We start from the raw sequence: 19,354 nt of genomic DNA, 5'->3' as shown, positions 1-19,354 counted from the left end.
GATAAGACCATGGTTGGGAATTGAACTCATGACCCCAGTGCTGTAAGGCAGAAGTGCTAACCACTACGCCACCGTGCTGCCCTGTCCTATAAGCCAGAGAGACTGACATAGGTAAAGTATATACGCGTATTGGACCATTGTTACCAATTTATGTGATGATGACTCTTGGGCAGCTGAATTACAGCAGTGTTCAGCGGTACACTGCATTTATATAACGCTGCCACTGGAAACAACTGATGCAGACAGAATTCTGCAGAAAATGGTTTATGTCTTATAGATCCTACATTACATTTAGGAAAATGAAACACTTCTATAAATTTGTCACAATCCCATCTTTGTCAGGGTCTTGACTCACATATGCCGTATGCCTGCTTTTTATAGCTACTTTCCTCTTAGAAATAAACATGTGTCACTATGGTAAACCCACCCTTTAATCTGAAGAGATGAAACAGTTGCAATGGTGAAAAAAGGCACAATTGCAATTCAACATTTGTCTCATCTAATACAACAGTTGTTGCACAGTCAGTTCAACTATGACAGTGGTTTACCGCTGAGGGAACCAAACAGAAGGATTTATTACTATTACTGCTACGAGGAGAAAGAGGCTGCGTATTGCTAATATAAACTCATTAAAGCTTTTACTTGCTATCTGGGAGTCTTCCCATATACAGACTTATTACAGCGCATAAACATGATTGAGCTGTTTTATGACAAAATGACATTGTTCTCTGCTTTGTAACATTATTATTTTGTAGTCTCTCAAATTGCAATCACTCCATTGGGATGTCATAAATGATTTATATTTGTCAACGCCAGGTTTAAAGACTAAAACAAGTCTCTTAGACCCAGTGTGAGGCTTGTTCTGATTGTTAGATGCAGCCCATCAAAACCTTGATTATTCAAAGCTAATAATCGTGGATAAATGTCCCTAAAACTGTCATATCTTTCCCCTAAAATTGCTACCACCCATGCCCCCCTCAGCAATTTGTAAATTACTTTAAAAAAACAAAAGGGTTTATATAGCTTTGGTAAGTGTACCTAGCATTAGTGGTAACTTGCTTCCACACAGATATTTTATAATCATTGCTGGCCCTAATTGTTGACATTCCTGGTGGGCTAAGGAGGATTGGGGAGAGTGGGAAGAGCTAGTGACACCTATTTGGATGGCAACGGGACCTGTTCAGCAACTGTCCAATCAGCTTCCCACACAGCAGTTGCAACAACATGTACGACAAACCATCCAAAATAGCATTATTTAACACAATTTGTACTACATTTGTTTTACCGTCTTTCCTGCTGAATTCTGAGATGCTCCATTCCTATACTTTATCGTCCCTGTCAATAACCAATCAGAGAATATATATTCAAATTGCTTGTTTCCAGGTTTAGTGCGTCTCAGGAGTAGTCAGACTCATTGGGCCTGAGTCATTAAGGAGAGCAAAGCAAAAAAAAAAAAGGAGTAAGTTTGCTCCTGGACAAACCATGTTACAATGCAAGGGGTGTAAATTAGTTTATCATTTTGCACATAAGTTAAATACTGGCTGTTTTTTCATGTAGCGCACAAACACCTGATAGCTTTATTTTTACACTGAAATTTGAAGTTGATCTAGGACATGCCCTACCCGAACTCTAGATCTGTCCCCACATTTTAAATTTACCTCCCCCTCCAAAGCAACATGGTTTTGCCCAGGTGCGATGTTACTCCTTTTTTATGCTTTGCTCTCCTTAATGACTCGGGCCCTTTAATAGGTAGAAAACATCAGCAAAATTACTTGCAATACTAGCAGTACAGTACGTAATATATATGCTGTACTTTGCAAAAACATTTTAAATACTGGAAACATATTAAATATACTAAATATATATATAGGTTTACATACCCTTTAATTGTCGGAAGACAAAATAATAAAGTTTTGGTGAATGTGAATAAAAGTGACCTATGCAGGTGAATTTTGCTATTTCTCTCTTATCTGTTTAACCCCTGCCTTAAGCTTTATTTCTGTACATTAGGTAACTATTAACGTTTCTTTGTAACCCAGCCTGCCTAATACTTCGAGCTGGTGTCTGCAAAAACCACCACATGACACTGACTGGGAGAGCGAAGTATTTAAATGTACATGACCCCTTTTCATTTATAGGTCTGTGTCAGAAAGGGGTAGAGCAGCTACTGTATATAGTTGTCCGAGCTGCTAAGACTATTAGCAGGATGTGCGATGTCCCTTCTCCTGCTCAGTCAGGATGTCAGTCTCACAAGGACAATTTGTGGAGCAGAGCTGAGATGATTATATCCATCTGGCTGTGCCCTTTCCCTCCTGATGGCTGAGTATGTCAGATATGTAACTTGCGCTGCATCAGCTTTGACCTAAGAGACATACTTTTCCCACAGTCCTCTTGGGCCAGGAGGCTAAGTATCAATAACACAAAAGTGATCGTGTTGGTGGCAGAGAGCTTTAGTGATTATATCATGTAGATTATCTTTCTGTACAAGGTTGGGCCGTATTTCCTTTATATCAGCAGTATGGTTAACCCCTTTGATTCTAAGAATAAGTGCATACCCTTACTTTGCATAATAGTTCTGTTTTTAGGGATCTGTCACAGAAACCCCCAAAGGTCCCACTCTTGCAAAACTGCAGATTCAAAATTGACATTCATCATCATTATCATTTATTTATATAGCACCACTAATTCCGCAGCGCTGTACAGAGAACTCATTCACATCAGTCCCTGCCCCATTGGAGCTTACAGTCTAAATTTCCTAATAAAAATCAGCAAAAGAGACATTTTGGTTTCGGGCGGTGGTTGGACAGTTCAATGAGGGCATGATCGGTTGTCCCAGTCTTTGAAACACTACTAAACCAATGTGGAGGATAAGTCCAACTTATTATGGAAACTTTGGCGAGTGTTTTTCCATTTACATACTGGTGTTTGCTTGCATGATATGATTACCTGACAATATCCGGTACAGTCTGGTAGACAAACATGAGAAAATATCCCCAACTGTTTCGTTAAAATGCAATCATTGCTATTATAATGTTTTTCCAATATGATATAGCCTGTAAAGAAGTGTTCCAAAATTCCCCCAACTAACAGGACAGCAGTGTTCTGGTAGAGAAGGTTGAAATTCAAGAGGCCCTAGCACCTCTTGTGTGGAGACCACTGATTGGACGGCTACAATGTCCAATCATCCAATCAGTGCTCGGGACACAATAAGAATATCAGGTGTCATGAACCTTGAATTTCACATTTCTGCCGCCTCAAACGTCATTTTGGCTCCTAGTGTAGTGGGCGGGACCCAGTAGAAAGGCCTGGGAGAACTACCCGATTCTTCTTCTAAAACTCATGTCTGACATCAGCCTCACACTAGCTGTTAGCGGGGTTTGCTGTCTCTGAATGGTAGTTTAATGAATAAGATGCTGAACTTATAATAATATTTTAATAAAACAAGTTTCATTATCTGAAACAGCAACTAGCATTTTACACAAATCGATATGTAAAAGTTCCAAGACCTTGGGCTAGATTTTCTAAACTGCGGGTTTGGAAAAGTGGAGATGTTGCCTATAGCAACCAATCAGATTCTAGCTTTCATTTATTTAGTGCATTCTACAAAATGACAGCTAGAATCTGATTGGTTGCTATAGGCAACATCTCCACTTTTTCAAACCCGCAGTTTAGTAAATATACCCCCTTGTGTGTAGTTATAGTTAGCTCGCTGCTCTTTCTGTTGGAATTCTCACTAGTTTATTGAAGGATACTATAGAATATCAGTCGTATAGTACACAATTCCTTGCAAAGAGCCAGTGAAGTGTAAATCCTGTAAAATAGTGACATTTTTACATATACATTTGTGAATGTTTCAAGATGTTTTGTCTTATCAGATTTACTCGTGCTTTAGATATAGTGCCCCTTTAAAAGCCTGTTTGGTAATGAGGCCAACAGAAATAGTGTGACATCAAATGATTAGAGACAATGATGAGAGGTCAGGAACCCATCTGAAATAGCTGCACAGATTAATCCCACTGCTGTCCCCACGGAAATTCCTGGCACCTCGCACATTGCACACGGGGCAAACTTTTGACAACTTAGCAGATTTCTGATGTATTTTTACCTCAGTAAAAGGGCAGATACCTCTTTGTTGGATTCTCAGGGCAGAAGCCTAACTGCAGTGAATTAATACAGTAAATGGATTCAGTTATGTCTACAAGCAAAATATATACTGTTCTATTGCTGCTGCCACATATATCATAAAACCTTATATATATATATATATGTATATTGTTTCTATTCAGAAATATAAGACTTGCTAAATATGTTAGAGCAAATGTATACACAGCTGAGAACAATACATGTAACAGCCAACTAGATATTAGTGTTAATCAGTCAAAGACAATGGATTGGGTACAATGGTTCTCATGACATATGTGCTTATGTTAAAAGAGAATGAAGCTTTTATATGAGTAAATCATTGTAGACTTTGTGTACTTCCAAAAATTTTCTGTATGTCCTATGCACCCATGATCGTTTTGTGGGGGTTTTATGCATCACTGAGACTTTTTTTCGTTTTAATTATATAAATTCCTAATTGTGTCGCCATGTGTGTATATATACAGTCTGTATTAATGATGGCTGATACATTCCCGATAATGATCTGATCAAGTTAACTTGTCTAATGCATTTCAATATCTGATGCATGTTACAAAATCTTGTTTTAGTAATGTAAGTGTCCAGACAAGTATTTAATTGTGACTAGGCAGTTATGTATATTGAACTCCTTGCAGGGCCGATGCAAGCCCCCCACCCATCCAGAACAGGTTCCTCCCCTTCCTCTTGGAAGTGACGCCCCACTTACATTACTTCTTAACTTGGCAGGTGGGAGCAGGGTCCTTGGTACCTCAGACTGTGACATCATAGCCAAGCGCCACACTCCCAGTATAACTTCTTGCCTTGGCAGGTGGGAGGTGAGGGCAGGGTCCTTGGTACCTCAGACTGTGACATCATAGCCAAGCGCCACACTCCCAATATAACTTCTTACCTTAGCAGGTTGGAGGTGGGGGCACCTCAGACTGTGACATCATAGCCAAGCGCCACACTCCCAGTATAACTTCTTACCTTGGCAGGTGGGAGGTGGGGGCAGAGTCCTCAGCACCTCAGACTGTGACATCATAGCCAAGCGCCATACTCCCAGTATAACTTCTTACCTTGGCAGGTGGGAGGTGGGGGCAGAGTCCTCGGCACCTCAGACTGTGACATCATAGCCAAGCGCCACACTCCCAGTAAAACTTCTTACCTTGGCAGGTGGGGGCAGGGTCCCCAGCACCTCAGACTGTGACATCATAGCCTAGCGCCACACTCCCAGTATAACTTCTTACCGTGGGAGGTGTGGGCAGGATCCTCATCACCTCAGACTGTGACATCATAGTCAAGCGCCACACTCCCAGTATAACTTCTTACCTTGGCAGGTGGGAGGTGTGGGCAGGGTCCTCAGCACCTCAGACTGTGACATCATAGCCAAGCGCCACACTCTCAGTATAACCTCTTACCTTGGCAGGTGGGAGGTGGGAGCAGAGTCCCTGGCACCTCAGACTGTGACATCATAGCCAAGCGCCACACTCCCAGTATATATATATATATATATATATATATATATATATATATATATATATATATATATAGCAGACACATATATCTCTCTCTGGATAACTTACACAATGTACTTCTGGACGACTACATTAATATACCCACATTGTGTATTATAGTGTAACGAGAAGGACGGTGATAAACTTTGCCTGGCTCCAGAACCTACTTATGTCAAGACCCCAGTGCTTGACCCTGTCAGTCTGTGTTACTAGGCACTGCACAGCTGAACAGGAAGACACTGTGGTAAGGTAGGGGCAGGGGAGGGCTGTCAAATTTTAGCCTGGGGGGGGGGGGGCAAGACTTGACTCAGCAGCCTATTTTAAAAGAAAAAAAATGCAGGTGGCCCAATGATCTAGCCCAAGTTAGCTCACTATGGGACCAGCCCGGGGGGAGCGGGTGCCCCCTGCCCCCCAGCCCAGCCTGCCCCTGGGTAGGGGAGTGGGGGGTGGAGATGTAGTGGGGTGGAGGGGGGGGGGGGGGTTAAGCAGGCTTTGCTGACACATTAGAGCTACACCAAGATTACTTATTTTTCCACTTGTTGTTAAACGTTACGTGTGTCCCTTGTTTGTTGTTTCTTGGTAGCAATGGCGGTGGTTAGTATTTTTTGGCGTTAGACCTACCCCCTCTGCAGAAGGTTATTCCAGAAGACCCAAGCATTACTTTCTTGTACATGCTCCCAGTCTATGCTACTACATGTGAAATTAAATTAGAGAAAAACTAGAGAATATATCCATGTATACTGTACATGACAGCCATGTGTCATAGAAATGAATAGACAATATAGGTGAAATAATGGGGATTAATAACAATGGGAGATCTGTAAGTGGAAGGGGTTATTTAAGACATACATTGGATGGAAAAAGAGTGCAGTGAAATTGATTGGAAGAGCTGTGTTTGTATTGAAGTGCAGTGTGTTTCCGAGTGTATGCAAAAAATCAATAAAGTAAATAACATGTAAATATGTTCATGTAATTTGCATATGCAGAGTATGTATGTGAGGATCTCCTTCATGCCTCAGGGAAGTCACTAGTTCCTGTGAATTGATAAGCTGCATTCTAATGTAAAGAGAAAGTCTTTCATATCTGCAACAGTGCCCCCAGTGGTCATAATGCAATGACATAAAATCAGTGACTTTTGATCCACGCAAAACATTCTTTGTTTTAAAATAGATTATTATTAAACTGGATGTTTAATTTTGAACTTTAAGAAACTTTAACAAACAGTGTTTTAATGTTGAAGTGTAGAACATAACTAAAAGGAAAGTTTAACAAAACTCTAAAGTAATAAAAACTCAGAATAAACCAGTCTAATTTGCATTACTATTGTTAACCACCGGAAGATGGATATGTGAAGACTTGCACAGATAATTCTATAAATCCAATAGAATAAATATGACTTTGGATTTGTGAGCTAATGCACTAAATAATACATTTAATCCCCTACACCCCACTTTTCAGCTATTATTATTGCTTTGCTGTTCTTCTCCTGAACCGAGTGGTCCGATGACACTGACTGATCGTCTTCTGTTTAGAACTTCAAGTCTCTTCTGATGCCTCTGATGACGTCGGAAGCTTTGCCGATGGCCAACCGGGTGCGGTGGACCCCAGATTGGATGACAAGCCTCTTTATGCTGAGCAGATTCTTGTAGAAAAGAATCTGCTAGACTCCTACACAGAAGGCCTGGAGTCAGGGACACATGAGGTAAAGCCACAGGATTGTGGAGCTGCTGGAGAGCGGCAAGAGAAGCAGAACATTACACCGGGTGCAGCTCCCTGTGAGTCCGTCAACATTAATCTAGAAGAAGATGATGCAAGTGAGGAAGCTGTTATAGAACAGGGCCAAGAAAAAAACACATTAGATGAAGACACTGATGATGCAACCAGTAAGGATCCCATAGCTGGAGGAAAAGAAATCAAAGATAAGGCTGTTACAGAGGAACCTCTATTAGAGGATATAGAAGAAGGAGTACAAAAGGAAGACCCTCAGCCCAAAAATGATGAAGATCAAGTGAATCAAGAAACATACTTGAGTGTTCCAGACGACAGTGTTGAGGAACAGGAGGAACAACCAAGCCTTGATATAATTGAAAATGAAGAAGAGGTGGTTGTGTTACAACAGGAGTCAGAATATGATGAGACCCAGGAATTTGGACATGTTTCGCTGGACACATTAACTACCGAGGAGCCAAGTATCAGCGGAGACCATGATTCAATTAAAACTCAGTCAAAGGATATGGATCAGGAAGATTCCAAAGAGTTCATTGACTCAGATGAAGAAGAGAACCAAATACATGAAAATATATTGCATCAACAATCAGAGGATGCTGCGGACAAAAATGAGAAGGAAGAAGAAGCGGTAGATATCACTCTGGACTATGTAAGAACAGAAGACATTTCCCTTGAAAACAATGGAGGCTCAGGGGCAACAACAGCAGATGGTGACGAGGATGAACCTGAAGTGGAGATCGGAGCAGAAGAAGCAGAATCTGAGGATGATATAAATGAAGGGAAGTCATCAGAAGTTGAGAAAGAAGTAGCAGAGGAAATAGAGGTAGACGATGAGGATGATAAAACTGGAGGGGGCTCATTGGAAAAAGATAAAGAAGATTTAGATACTGAGGATGACATAAATGGAGAGATGAATTCAGAAGGAGCAGAAGAACCAGAATCAGATGATGAGGATGATATACATGGAGAAAGGTCATCAGAAGAAGAAGAAGGAGCAGCAGAAGAACCAGCATTAGATGCCAAGACTGACTTAAATGGGGGAGAATCTTCAGAAGAAGAGGAAGAAGAAGCAGCAGAAGAACCAGCATTAGATGCCAAGACTGACTTAAATGGGGGGGAGTCTTCAGAAGAAGAGGAAGAAGAAGCAGCAGCAGAAGAACCAGCGTTAGATGCCAAGACTGACTTAAATGGAGGGGAGTCTTCAGAAGAAGAGGAAGATGAAGCAGAAGCACCTGAATCAGACGATGAGGATGATATAAATGGAGAACGGTCATCAGAAGAAGAAGCAGCAGAAGAACCAGCGTTAGATGCCAAGACTGACTTAAATGGGGGGGAGTCTTCAGAAGAAGAGGAAGATGAATCCGAAGCACCTGAATCAGACGATGAGGATGATATAAATGGAGAACGGTCATCAGAAGAAGAAGCAGCAGAAGAACCAGCGTTAGATGCCAAGACTGACTTAAATGGGGGGGAGTCTTCAGAAGAAGAGGAAGAAGGAGCAGAATACACAGGTGTTGAGGTTGACGGAAATAAGGACATTGTACCAGAAGTGACAGATGCAGATGAATTAGATCTAGATGTTGAACATATAAATGGAGGGACATCAACAGAAAAAAGTGAAGCAGAAGACACAAAAACAGATGTTAAGGATAAAATAAACACAGAAACTGGATCAGAAGATGGAAAATTAAAATTAAACCCAACAGAAGAATTTGTATCAGGTGTAAAAGGTTAGACATTCCAATAATCTGAATAGACCTTCACATGTAAATAATTGTGATTTTGACACTTAATATCATATATACTTGGTTGTTGTTTTTTTTAACTATAAGGCAAGATATGAGTTCTACTTTAGTTCTGGAGTGGTAAATATTAATAATTATTATTAATAATAATAATAATAATAATAATAATAAAACATGTTCCCCACCACAGGGACCAGTAAACATCATTCATCATGCAAATACTAAAATACTGTATATGTGTCTAAAAATGTTAATGCATCATGAACACGGGATCTAATATTCTTCTGCGTTACTAAAAATGCAAGTGAATTCAATTATACTGTATGTTATACGTCACATATATATTGGGTATTGTCGGTAAAACTCTCACCAGTAGGACAGTGACTAACGGTACAGGTAGATTGTCAGTCATCATCATTTATTTATATAGCGCCACTAATTGCACAGCACTGTACAGAAAACTCACTCACATCAGTCTCTGCCCCATTAGGGCTTACAGCCTAAATTCCCTAACACACACACACACACACACACACACACACAGACACACACACACACACACAGACTAGGGTCAATTTGTTAGCGGCCAATTAACCTACCAGTATGTTTTTGGAGTGTGGTAGGAACCGGAGCACCTGGAGGAAACCCACGCAAATACAGGGAGAACATACAAACTCTTCCCAGATAAGGCCATGGTCGGGAATTGAACTCATGACCCCAGTGCTGTAAGGCAGAAGTGCTAACCACTTAGCCACCATGCTGACAATCTCATATATATGTAGGAATATATTATATAGATGCCATTGATATTTTACTCTAAGGTTCCAGCATCTGGATATACGTACGTTGGGCTGACAATCAAAGCATTGTTTTAGAAATGCAGAAACTAAAGACAATTCTAGGTTTTCTGATAGCTATTATTACTATTATTTAGATTTTATCTTAGAATCATAATAGACAAAGTCTGAGGAAGATCCATGTGGACTGGAATTTCTCATAAACCGATCTAAATGGGTGCCTTAATAAATTATCATCCAATGGAAATGGAAAGATGTTTTACATTAAACATATTCCGATTTAAAGAGTGTTTTGCATACACTCCTATCTATCTGTATGTCTGTACAAATAATAAATAGCCTCTACTGTAATGGAGTGTATACCTTTATCAGAGAAAGCACAATATCCTGAAATCTCATATAATTTACTGGATACTAACTTAATTTCCAGATCACTCAATTTAAGAGCACCAATAGTGGGCACACAGTGGACTGAACGAATACAGCCTATCAAATCAGCCACATCGATGACCTCAGTGATGTCATCACTTCCTAGTGAATCGATAAGTAACAGGCCCATAAATATTCTTTCAGCTCACAAAATGGTTGCCTCTGTTGTGCAGAGACAGCCGGTGCACTTTACTGTAAAGTGATATAAACCTCTTAACTCTATGAGTAACGTGTGGGAACAGAACCACCCCTCACAACTACTGAGGGCTGATCACTGATTGGTTGCTTGCTTTTCCCACAGATGATGTGGACGACACAGAAGAGGTCACTACGAGGGACAGAAGCCACATAGAAAGCACCCTGAAACTCACAGAGGAGACACCAGCAGATGACTATTCAGGTAATTAGTCATGGCGCTACCTGACCGATCAGTTGTCCTCTTTATTGGAGAAATTCATCTACTATAAATAGCATGGAGAGGTGTTGCCAACCTTTATCGATTGGTCTCTGGGAGTTTCAGTGTAGAGGTAGGCGTGAGGGGGCGGGATTCCGTGAATCGCATCAAGGAGGCTTCAAATCTACCCACTTCACTAGAAAGTGGGCAGATGCGAGAGAGTTGTCAGCTCTCTCGAGAGTCCGGGAGACCTACTCGGAATTCGGGAGTCTCCCAGACATTCCGGGAGAGTTGGCAAGTATGGACAGGGCCATCATCATTCCTATCTCAAGGACTATGAGCAGGGGTGCCGAGAGGGAGAGGGGGTGGGCAGGTAATAGGTAATGGGGGCCTACCGGGGGTAGCAGCCTCCCTCCATAGTGAGAGCAGCCACCAAACTGGTGTGACCAAGCAATTTTTAGCGGCTATGGAAGGGGCCCCAAGAATTTCCTGTACCGGGACCTGAAATTCCTCTCGGCAGCCAATACTATGAGCTACTAATTAGTATGAGATTAAGTATAAATGGCCTACAAGGAAATCCAATTGAGTGTTGCAAATACTATAATTTATGCAGAACACATTATTTATAATAATTTCTTAGAACTCAGTCTATGGTAACGTTAGTAATTGAACTGCTGTTTATTGTCTCCTGGTTCTCATTTTTCCATATCTCTTTTCAGCGGTACTTCAGAGGCTTAGGAAAATCTACCATTCTTCTATCAAACCCCTGGAACTGTCTTACAAATACAGTGAGCTGAGACAGTATGAGATTACAGGTGAACATGTTTTCCTTTAGCACGTGATAATGGCCTTTTACAATGCAAATGTCCTGGTGGCAGACGTAAGATCAGAAACACCAGAGTAAATGAAGGACCTTTAGAGCCTGATTTAGAGCTGCATATAAAAATGGCATTTGCGTATAAGCTAAGATGCCCCTGCACACTTGAGTTGAATGTATATTAAGTCATGTGCAGCCTTAAATCTACCGTATAGATACTTCTGGAGCAAGGATGCAGCAATCATCATCATCATAAATAATAACTCCCAACACTTGCGATAGGTTTATGTAGGTCCAAAATTCACGTCTAATAGTTAACATATTTCAAGATCCTTGTAACTCAAAATAAGATGCATGAGAAAGGGGTATGCTTAATTGTGTCTGTACGCCCTAACTGTATGTGCAATACGTTAACCGCCCTGCAAGATATTTGTAAATACGGTACACAATACACAGATTATGTGCCTAACTTTGCACCAGGATGCATCTTTACGTTTTGCAAATGCTCTTACGTGCAACTCGAAACCAGGACCTTAGTATATTTGAAGCAAGGGCAATCCAGTCTTTGGATTGTGGAGGTTCCTGGTTCTCTACCGAGGGCACGTGACCAATTATGTCATTTGTTTCTATGACATCATAAGCAAATCAGGATAACTTCAGAACAACTCTGAACCCGATAAAACCTAACAGCCAACCAGTTTCACAAGATAAGGTTGTGAATTCCATCTATTAAATGTAAATAATGTTGTTGTTTTTTTTTTACCCTGGTGTTTTAGTTTATTTTGCCTGCTCTTTGTATGTGGCATTGTTACGTTTGCTGTTTATAGGACATGTTTATACGTATTTGTGTTATATTTTACACTTACTGAGTAAACTAAAGAGAGTGGACCCACTTATTCTGCCAGACTCTTAGGGGGGTATTCAATTGACGGCGGGATCGCAGAAAACCCAGCGCTCTAAAAATATTACCGTTAATACGGTAATCATGTGCGTAAATACCGTTAATACGGTACTTACTCGCTGAATTTCAGCTCGCAGTGAAATCCAGCGAGTGATTACCGTATTAACGGTAATATTTTTAGAGCGCAGGGTTTTCGGCGATCCTGCCGTCAATTGAATATATCCCTTACAGTATGCAGTATGAGAAACCTCCTGTATTAGATGTGACTGATGTATGTACTGAAGTGCTTTAGTGAGACCTGGACTAGGGGGTCTATTTATTATTAGAGATGCTCGAGCTCGGTTTTTCAAAAACCAAGTCCACCCGGCTTAGCTTGGTACTTTCGTGTGCACTCAGAATGGAATTGAGGCAAAACATCATTATTGCGTCATCGGATCTCACGGTTTTTGTATCCCATAAGTACCTCCCTTCCCCAGGAGATCCAGCGCCATTGCTCACACAGAAACATGGGTAACAGTGTTCTCATCACTCTCCAGTCTCCAGTGCCATAGCTCAGTGTCATTGCTCACACAGAAAAATGGGTAACAGTGTTCTTGTCACTCTCCAGTCTCCAGTGATATTGCTCAGTGCCATTGCTCACACAGAAACATGGGTAACAGTGTTCTTGTCACTCTCCAGTCTCCAGTGATATTGCTCAGTGCCATTGCTCACACAGAAACATGGGTAACAGTGTTCTTGTCACTCTCCAGTCTCCAGTGACATTGCTCAGTGCCATTGCTCACACAGAAACAGGAGGGGTAGCAGTGTTCTTGTCACTCTCCAGTCTCCAGTGCCATAGCTCAGTGCCATTGCTCATACAGAAACAGGAGGGGTAGCAGTGTTTTGTCACTCTCCAGTCTCCAGTGCCATAGCTCATACAGAAACAGGAGGGGTAGCAGTGTTCTTGTCACTCTCCAGTCTCCAGTGACAGTGCTCAGTGCCATTGCTCATACAGAAACAGGGGTAGCAGTGTTCTTGTCACTCTCCAGTCTCCAGTGAACATTGCTCAGTGCCATTTCTCATACAGAAACAGGAGGGGTAGCAGTGTTCTTGTCACTTGACAAAAATTGACTGGAAATGACTGGAAATTAATGTTATTGAGGTTAATAATAATGTAGGAACAAAAAAAGAGCCAAAATTATGTGATTTTAGCATTTTTTAGCAATTGTTTTGTTTTTTCAAATACAGATCACGAAGTTAATACAGATCCAAAACCAAAACCAATACCAAATTATTTATTATTTGAATAAATTATTAATTTGACAATACTTTTAAATTATTTTCATTTTTTTTTTTACGTATTCTATTTTTTACTCTTTAAGTTTTGTTATTATTATTATATTTTTTATTCGTCTGGGCTTTCAGTTCCACTCCGCCTGGGTGAACCAACAAGCAAGATCACACATTCACAGATCCCAGAAGACCGGCCCGGCGAATCTCATCGCTCTGGGCCGGTATGACTGAGACAGCTGTTTCAGCAGGATTTTAATAATAAATGCTGGCGATAGGTAATTTTGCGGCGCCGTATATTAATAAATAGACCCCCTTGACCATGGGCGCCTTTATAAAATGACATCCACTTGTCGATAATACTTTTTAAAGTTGTTTTAGGGATTTACACGGCTAAAATAGAAAGTGAACGGCTGTTGCTATGATGAAATAGTTCACAAGTGTGACTGGAATAGCCCTACTCTCTAGTTAGCAGACATTTAACTGAAAGTATCCACTCATTACAGAAACACAAACTTTCTGTCAATAAACCCCAATATTAATGAGTAGGTAAACCCCTCGGATTCGATCCGCCGAAATTTGCGGCATCGAATGGCGGAGGCGGGGCTTAATCGCACCATAAAGCCCCGCTCCACTATTCAATGCCGTGAATGCCGGCATTTTATAGTGGGGTGGAGCCATGGCCCCTCCTACCCCCATGTCACATGACATGAGAATATATATGTTTTATTCAACACTAACATACATTGCATTATATTTAGAATAACACGTGTCAGTATAATGTCTCTTTAAAGCAAGTTTGTATGTCCTGTCCTAAGCTATGTGAATGACAATGAATTAAATTAGTAAGAAAATTGCATGTTTCTGTATGTATTTCCCAAATTGACCCATATAGACACTTAACCTTACAGGCCCATGTGGGTAATTTACCTCACATGCCCGTGTGTTTATGATTTTTTTAACTAAACTTTATTATTTTGTAAAATTAACGATGTACATTGCCTCACCGTTCCCTATGCGCAGTATATCACAGGCCCACATGTAAAAGACAGACATGTGTATATGTTTATCTCAACGGCCCACGTGTATTTACAATAAGGGCTCACGTGTATAATATCCACATTGGTTCATATAATAAGTATAATCTTGGGCCTGTGAGGTAGGGACCTCAGAAACCCATCTGTATATTCACCTCATGAGTACTTTAGAGGCCTTTGAACGCCATTCAAGGTGGGAGGAGATTAAAGGCTGAATAACAATTTATATGTCTTCTTGCTGGCTGCTCAGCGACAGCTGACATATTAGTCCGGTCATGTCAGCGTGAATGCTGGGCAAGTCAAACAAATATTTAGCCCATATTGATTCACACTGGCCTTGTGCACACACAAAACAGCACAGACTCCTAGTTAAGCAGCGACAAAATACAATACATTAATAAAATGCATATTTTTTACATATTTCTCTATCTGGCAAAATGGGACATTCCCTTGGACTTTATCCTAGTTACACCCCTACAATAAGAAGAATGCTTAGCTAGGATGTACTGCCTTGGCATCTGAATGATACTAGTGCACCGCCCCATCCTTCTCCTACTGGCATATGCCAGGGGGCATAGCTTTCCCTTGTCTTGTGATTAGATGTTGACATGTCCTTTCCCTCCCCTCTGCTAACAGCTTATCATGGACGTACCCTTGCTGACTCGGCAGGTGGGTATAACTGCTTGTATCCTGCCTGGTCCTCTCAGCTGGAGTGTCGCTCCCTCTAACATAAGCCTGAGATTACCTCACGACATTTGGCTGAGTATTTATTCCTACTCACCTGCCAGCATCCGCTTGCTACCTTTAGGCCTTCTCTCCTGCTGAGGAGATATATCTTGTATGACGTTGGCACATTACTAACAACTGGCTAATTGGCGCTTTGTGTAGATTACAATCTAACTAGTGTTGATGTATTCACGTGCAAAATGGACATCCTTCAAAACAAAGCGGAAAATATTGCTTACTACTGAATACATCTATACCACTCAAAATGTAATTTAATTATTAAACCCCCAATGGCTACCAAAGGCATATATTCACACCAATGCTTTCCACATATTCAGTGCTGATATTGACTAATTGTCTCAATATTGCTGTGCGTGGCGCCCCAAAATAATCAGCATGACTGATATATATATATATATATACCACACTTACAGGTCCCATTTTTTGATATGGCCATTTGGCCCAAGGAAAGCTGGATTCAGACTCCATGGGGTTCATGCAAGGTATTGGTTCAGCCCCCCCTCCTTCCGATCCATCCATACCAAAATGCCGTACGATGGCATTCCCTGGCATACCGCCGTACAATACTTACCCTATACATACCTCTTATATTAGTTCTCATTTTTCCGCTTCGTATTCAACATTATGACACATGTATACATATAGTTCTCTAGAAAGAGAGCACTAAGTATACCAATGTCTTCCCACATAAGCATGAACATAAAACTCCATTGCTCGCTGCCTACATCTAATTCACAGACAGGGGAGTAAATTTATAAAAATGAAAACTGGAGGTGTTTCCCATAGCAGCCAATCAGATTGTAGCTATCATTTGTACTAGAATGCACATTTCCTCTATAGAAGGTTTGATAAATCTACCCCATGGTGCCACTCACAGATAGATCAGAAATAAATCCCCTGCTGCCCCCTTGACCCACTCAGACACTATCATATTCCCCAAAAAACTCCCTTCCCCTACAAAGAAACCATTTTATTACGGTCACCTATCCCACCACTGCACCCCTGTAACGTTCAATAGTAAAGTGAGTAGGGGTGGAGCTAAATGACGCAATTAACAGCAAATAGTGTCTTCCTAACCCCACCTCTTTGTTGTAATAGGCCGAAAATAGCTTTGTTGATCTGCAGGGGTGGGGCTTAATGACATGATTCGCATGACCAAACCCTTGGACTCGGCACAAAGATCTCCCCTCCAGTATCTCATGAAGAGGACATCAAAATTGTTGTCAAGTATTATTTAAAGTGTTACCCTTTAGGGAACACATGTTTTGCAACATACATAACCTTTACATTAGACATGCACATCTGGTGGTAGCAAAATATATTGCAACATATCCAGCTGGAGCTTGTAGTTCCAACTGGAGGGCTCTGCTTAATCTTACTAGACTAAATTGCTCCAGTCTACCATCCCTCTTTGTTGATCCTGCTGTACGTGGGCTGATTGCAGTCAGACCCCGATGCTTGTTCTGAGTCACTCAACCTCAGTCAAATGAGGATAAGCACTAAAAAACTCTCAGAGAAGCACCTACTTCTCCCCAATTAGTCCTGACATCAAATTAATAGCATTCACATGTAATAAATAGCCCTATTTCCCCCCAATAATATTAAAGATTAAGGGGTCTATTTATCAATAGGTCCCGATAAAGCTGATCACTGCAATTTATCAAAAATATCTCATTCAGTTTCACCAATTAAAATAAAAACAAAACAAATAGGTATGAAAAAAAAAATCCCATTTACAGGTGTAATCCTTGTTAAATAAGCTTCTCCAAGCATGTGGAAGCGATCACCGGCATATTTGAGTGAATCCTACTGCCAGAGCTGGCAGTGCTATCATCGGGAGTAATCACTTGATGCAAAAGGCAAAGAGATTTTCACCCATTCATAAATATGCCAGTACATTTTTTTATATGAAATGTCTAAAATAAAATGTACTCTTTAAGCCAACACTGTAGGTCTGTTAAAAAGTAACGTGTAATGCACTATTTCCTGACCCTGAATCCCAAAATGCAGAAGGCTCCTCCCATGGATCTTAGAGTAACTTGTTAAATCTAACATGGGTTAAACAGCACAAATTGCAAAGTATAACATATCAAATATTCTTCTATAAGCCTTCATTACAATCACTCACTATTCCTTGCTGAATTCAGAAATAAGTAAAGTGGACTTCTGTTACCTAGGTGACGCCAAGTCATTCTTTCATGCATTCTGCCCATTCAAGGCCTCATTTATGAATCACAGGACAGCTGAGGCACATCGTAAAACCCTCTTTAGTATTGATATGTGCCTTAATTTGCATAAGTCTGCCTAGATTTTCGCAAAGATGCAAAAATGGTTAAAAATGTCAGTGTGATTTAAATAAACTTATGAAACTTTATACTGTAGGACTTTACTTTCTGTACACACCTTACCCTATTATTAGACTCCAGATATTACATCCATGGCAACTATCCTAAGATTTTGCTTATGGACAAGGAGACTTACAAAAATTATGCAAAAAAGGTGCAGTGACCTTTAAATACCCCTTAAAGTAATGGTTCACCTTTATGTAGTTTTTTAACATTAAATTTAATAAACCTAAAGAGTCTATTTTGCAAATAGACCTGACTACCGAGCTTGAATTTTTGGTTAGATACACTCTCTAGTAGCTGTATCTAAGGGAACCTGAAACGGATAGAAAGACAGAGTATCTAACCAACGTTCCAAAGTAAATACGTAAAGAATAGCTACTATAGAACTTAATTTTATACAATGGTGGAGTCAAGTTTTAACAGCTCTGGCACCTACTGCCAATAGGGGTGTGGCCTAGCTAAGCATTGCCCCTCTGGGTTTTTTGTATGGCCTATGTTATCCTGAGCTTTATTGTGGAGTATTCGGTTACTATGGTTAGTATTCGGCTTACTGCAATTTTGCATTAATTGTCATTCTTTAATATGATTTTTAATTGTTGTTCTCTCACTCATATTAAAAATTTGATTGTGCCCATCCCTTTCTCAGATGGAGAGATCACTTCTAAACCAATGGTGTTGTTTTTGGGACCGTGGAGCGTTGGCAAGTCCACCATGGTCAACTACCTCTTGGGGTTGCATGAGACACCCCATCAATTGTACACAGGTAATTTTGTAGTCATCTTTGGTGATGTACATGATTAATCAAATGTATCCCATGAACCCCTAAAAATGTTGTCCTTGTCAATTTTCCGGTAGGTGCTGAACCCACAACTTCTGAATTTACAGTCCTCATGCATGGGCCAAAGCTGAAGACCATTGAGGGTATTGTGATGGCTGCTGACAGTGCTCGATCCTACTCTCCGCTGGAGAAGTTTGGGCAGAATTTTTTGGAGAAGCTTATTGGCATTGAAATTCCCCACAAACTCCTTGAAAGAGTTACATTTGTGGACACACCTGGTATTATTGAGAATCGCAAGCAACAAGAAAGAGGTATGGATGAAGACATTAACTACAGAAAATGAAAGCTAACTGAGGGGAATAATCAGTAGTCATCTCCTCTAGATGTTCCTGGTATCATTATGTTTTGTTGAGCTTTTCTGCAAGAAATGAAAGAGAAAACAAACACAATTATTCTTTAAACTTCATTGACTCATTGAGTAGATTTAAGGAGTAGATTTAGATCGTAAGCATTCAAGACCCAGTAGATCTGTTCATTGGGAATGTTACGAAACCTTGAAGAAGTTTTGAATGCTTAGAATATAGTCAGCTCAGTCATCCAATATTTCTTTTGAAAGCTTGGCAAATACCTTTCAAAATGAGTGAAATTTAAGTTATTTCTGGCTACATTCTTATAATCCTAACAAGTTGTTTTAAATTGTATTTATTATATTTATCTATATCATAACTGAT

The 19,354-nt window shown here is 40.4% G+C and overlaps 1 protein-coding gene and 1 long non-coding RNA gene across 4 annotated transcripts in view; one reads left to right on the top strand and one right to left on the bottom strand.

Annotated features, from left to right (window-relative positions):
- The window catches only part of LOC142097521 (uncharacterized), a 193,099-nt gene that overhangs the window by 11,887 nt on the left and 161,858 nt on the right, over positions 1-19,354 (bottom strand). The gene's annotated exons all lie outside the window — the stretch shown is intronic.
- The window catches only part of SRL (sarcalumenin), a 35,785-nt gene that overhangs the window by 13,268 nt on the left and 3,163 nt on the right, over positions 1-19,354 (top strand). The window contains exons 2-7 of one of the 2 annotated variants that reach the window (XM_075179420.1): positions 7,166-9,091; positions 10,634-10,732; positions 11,446-11,541; positions 15,387-15,419; positions 18,492-18,608; positions 18,701-18,934. In XM_075179420.1, coding sequence (XP_075035521.1) covers positions 7,166-9,091; positions 10,634-10,732; positions 11,446-11,541; positions 15,387-15,419; positions 18,492-18,608; positions 18,701-18,934 — 2,505 coding nt within the window. The remainder of the gene's footprint in view (positions 1-7,165; positions 9,092-10,633; positions 10,733-11,445; positions 11,542-15,386; positions 15,420-18,491; positions 18,609-18,700; positions 18,935-19,354) is intronic. The other variant, XM_075179422.1, reaches the window with a different exon arrangement.

The sequence above is a fragment of the Mixophyes fleayi genome, chromosome 7, assembly GCF_038048845.1.
Source record: "Mixophyes fleayi isolate aMixFle1 chromosome 7, aMixFle1.hap1, whole genome shotgun sequence".
In the NCBI taxonomy this organism is placed as follows: Eukaryota; Metazoa; Chordata; class Amphibia; order Anura; family Limnodynastidae; genus Mixophyes; species Mixophyes fleayi.
Note: the sequence above shows the minus strand (reverse complement) of the source record. Positions and strands in the feature narration are given on the sequence as shown.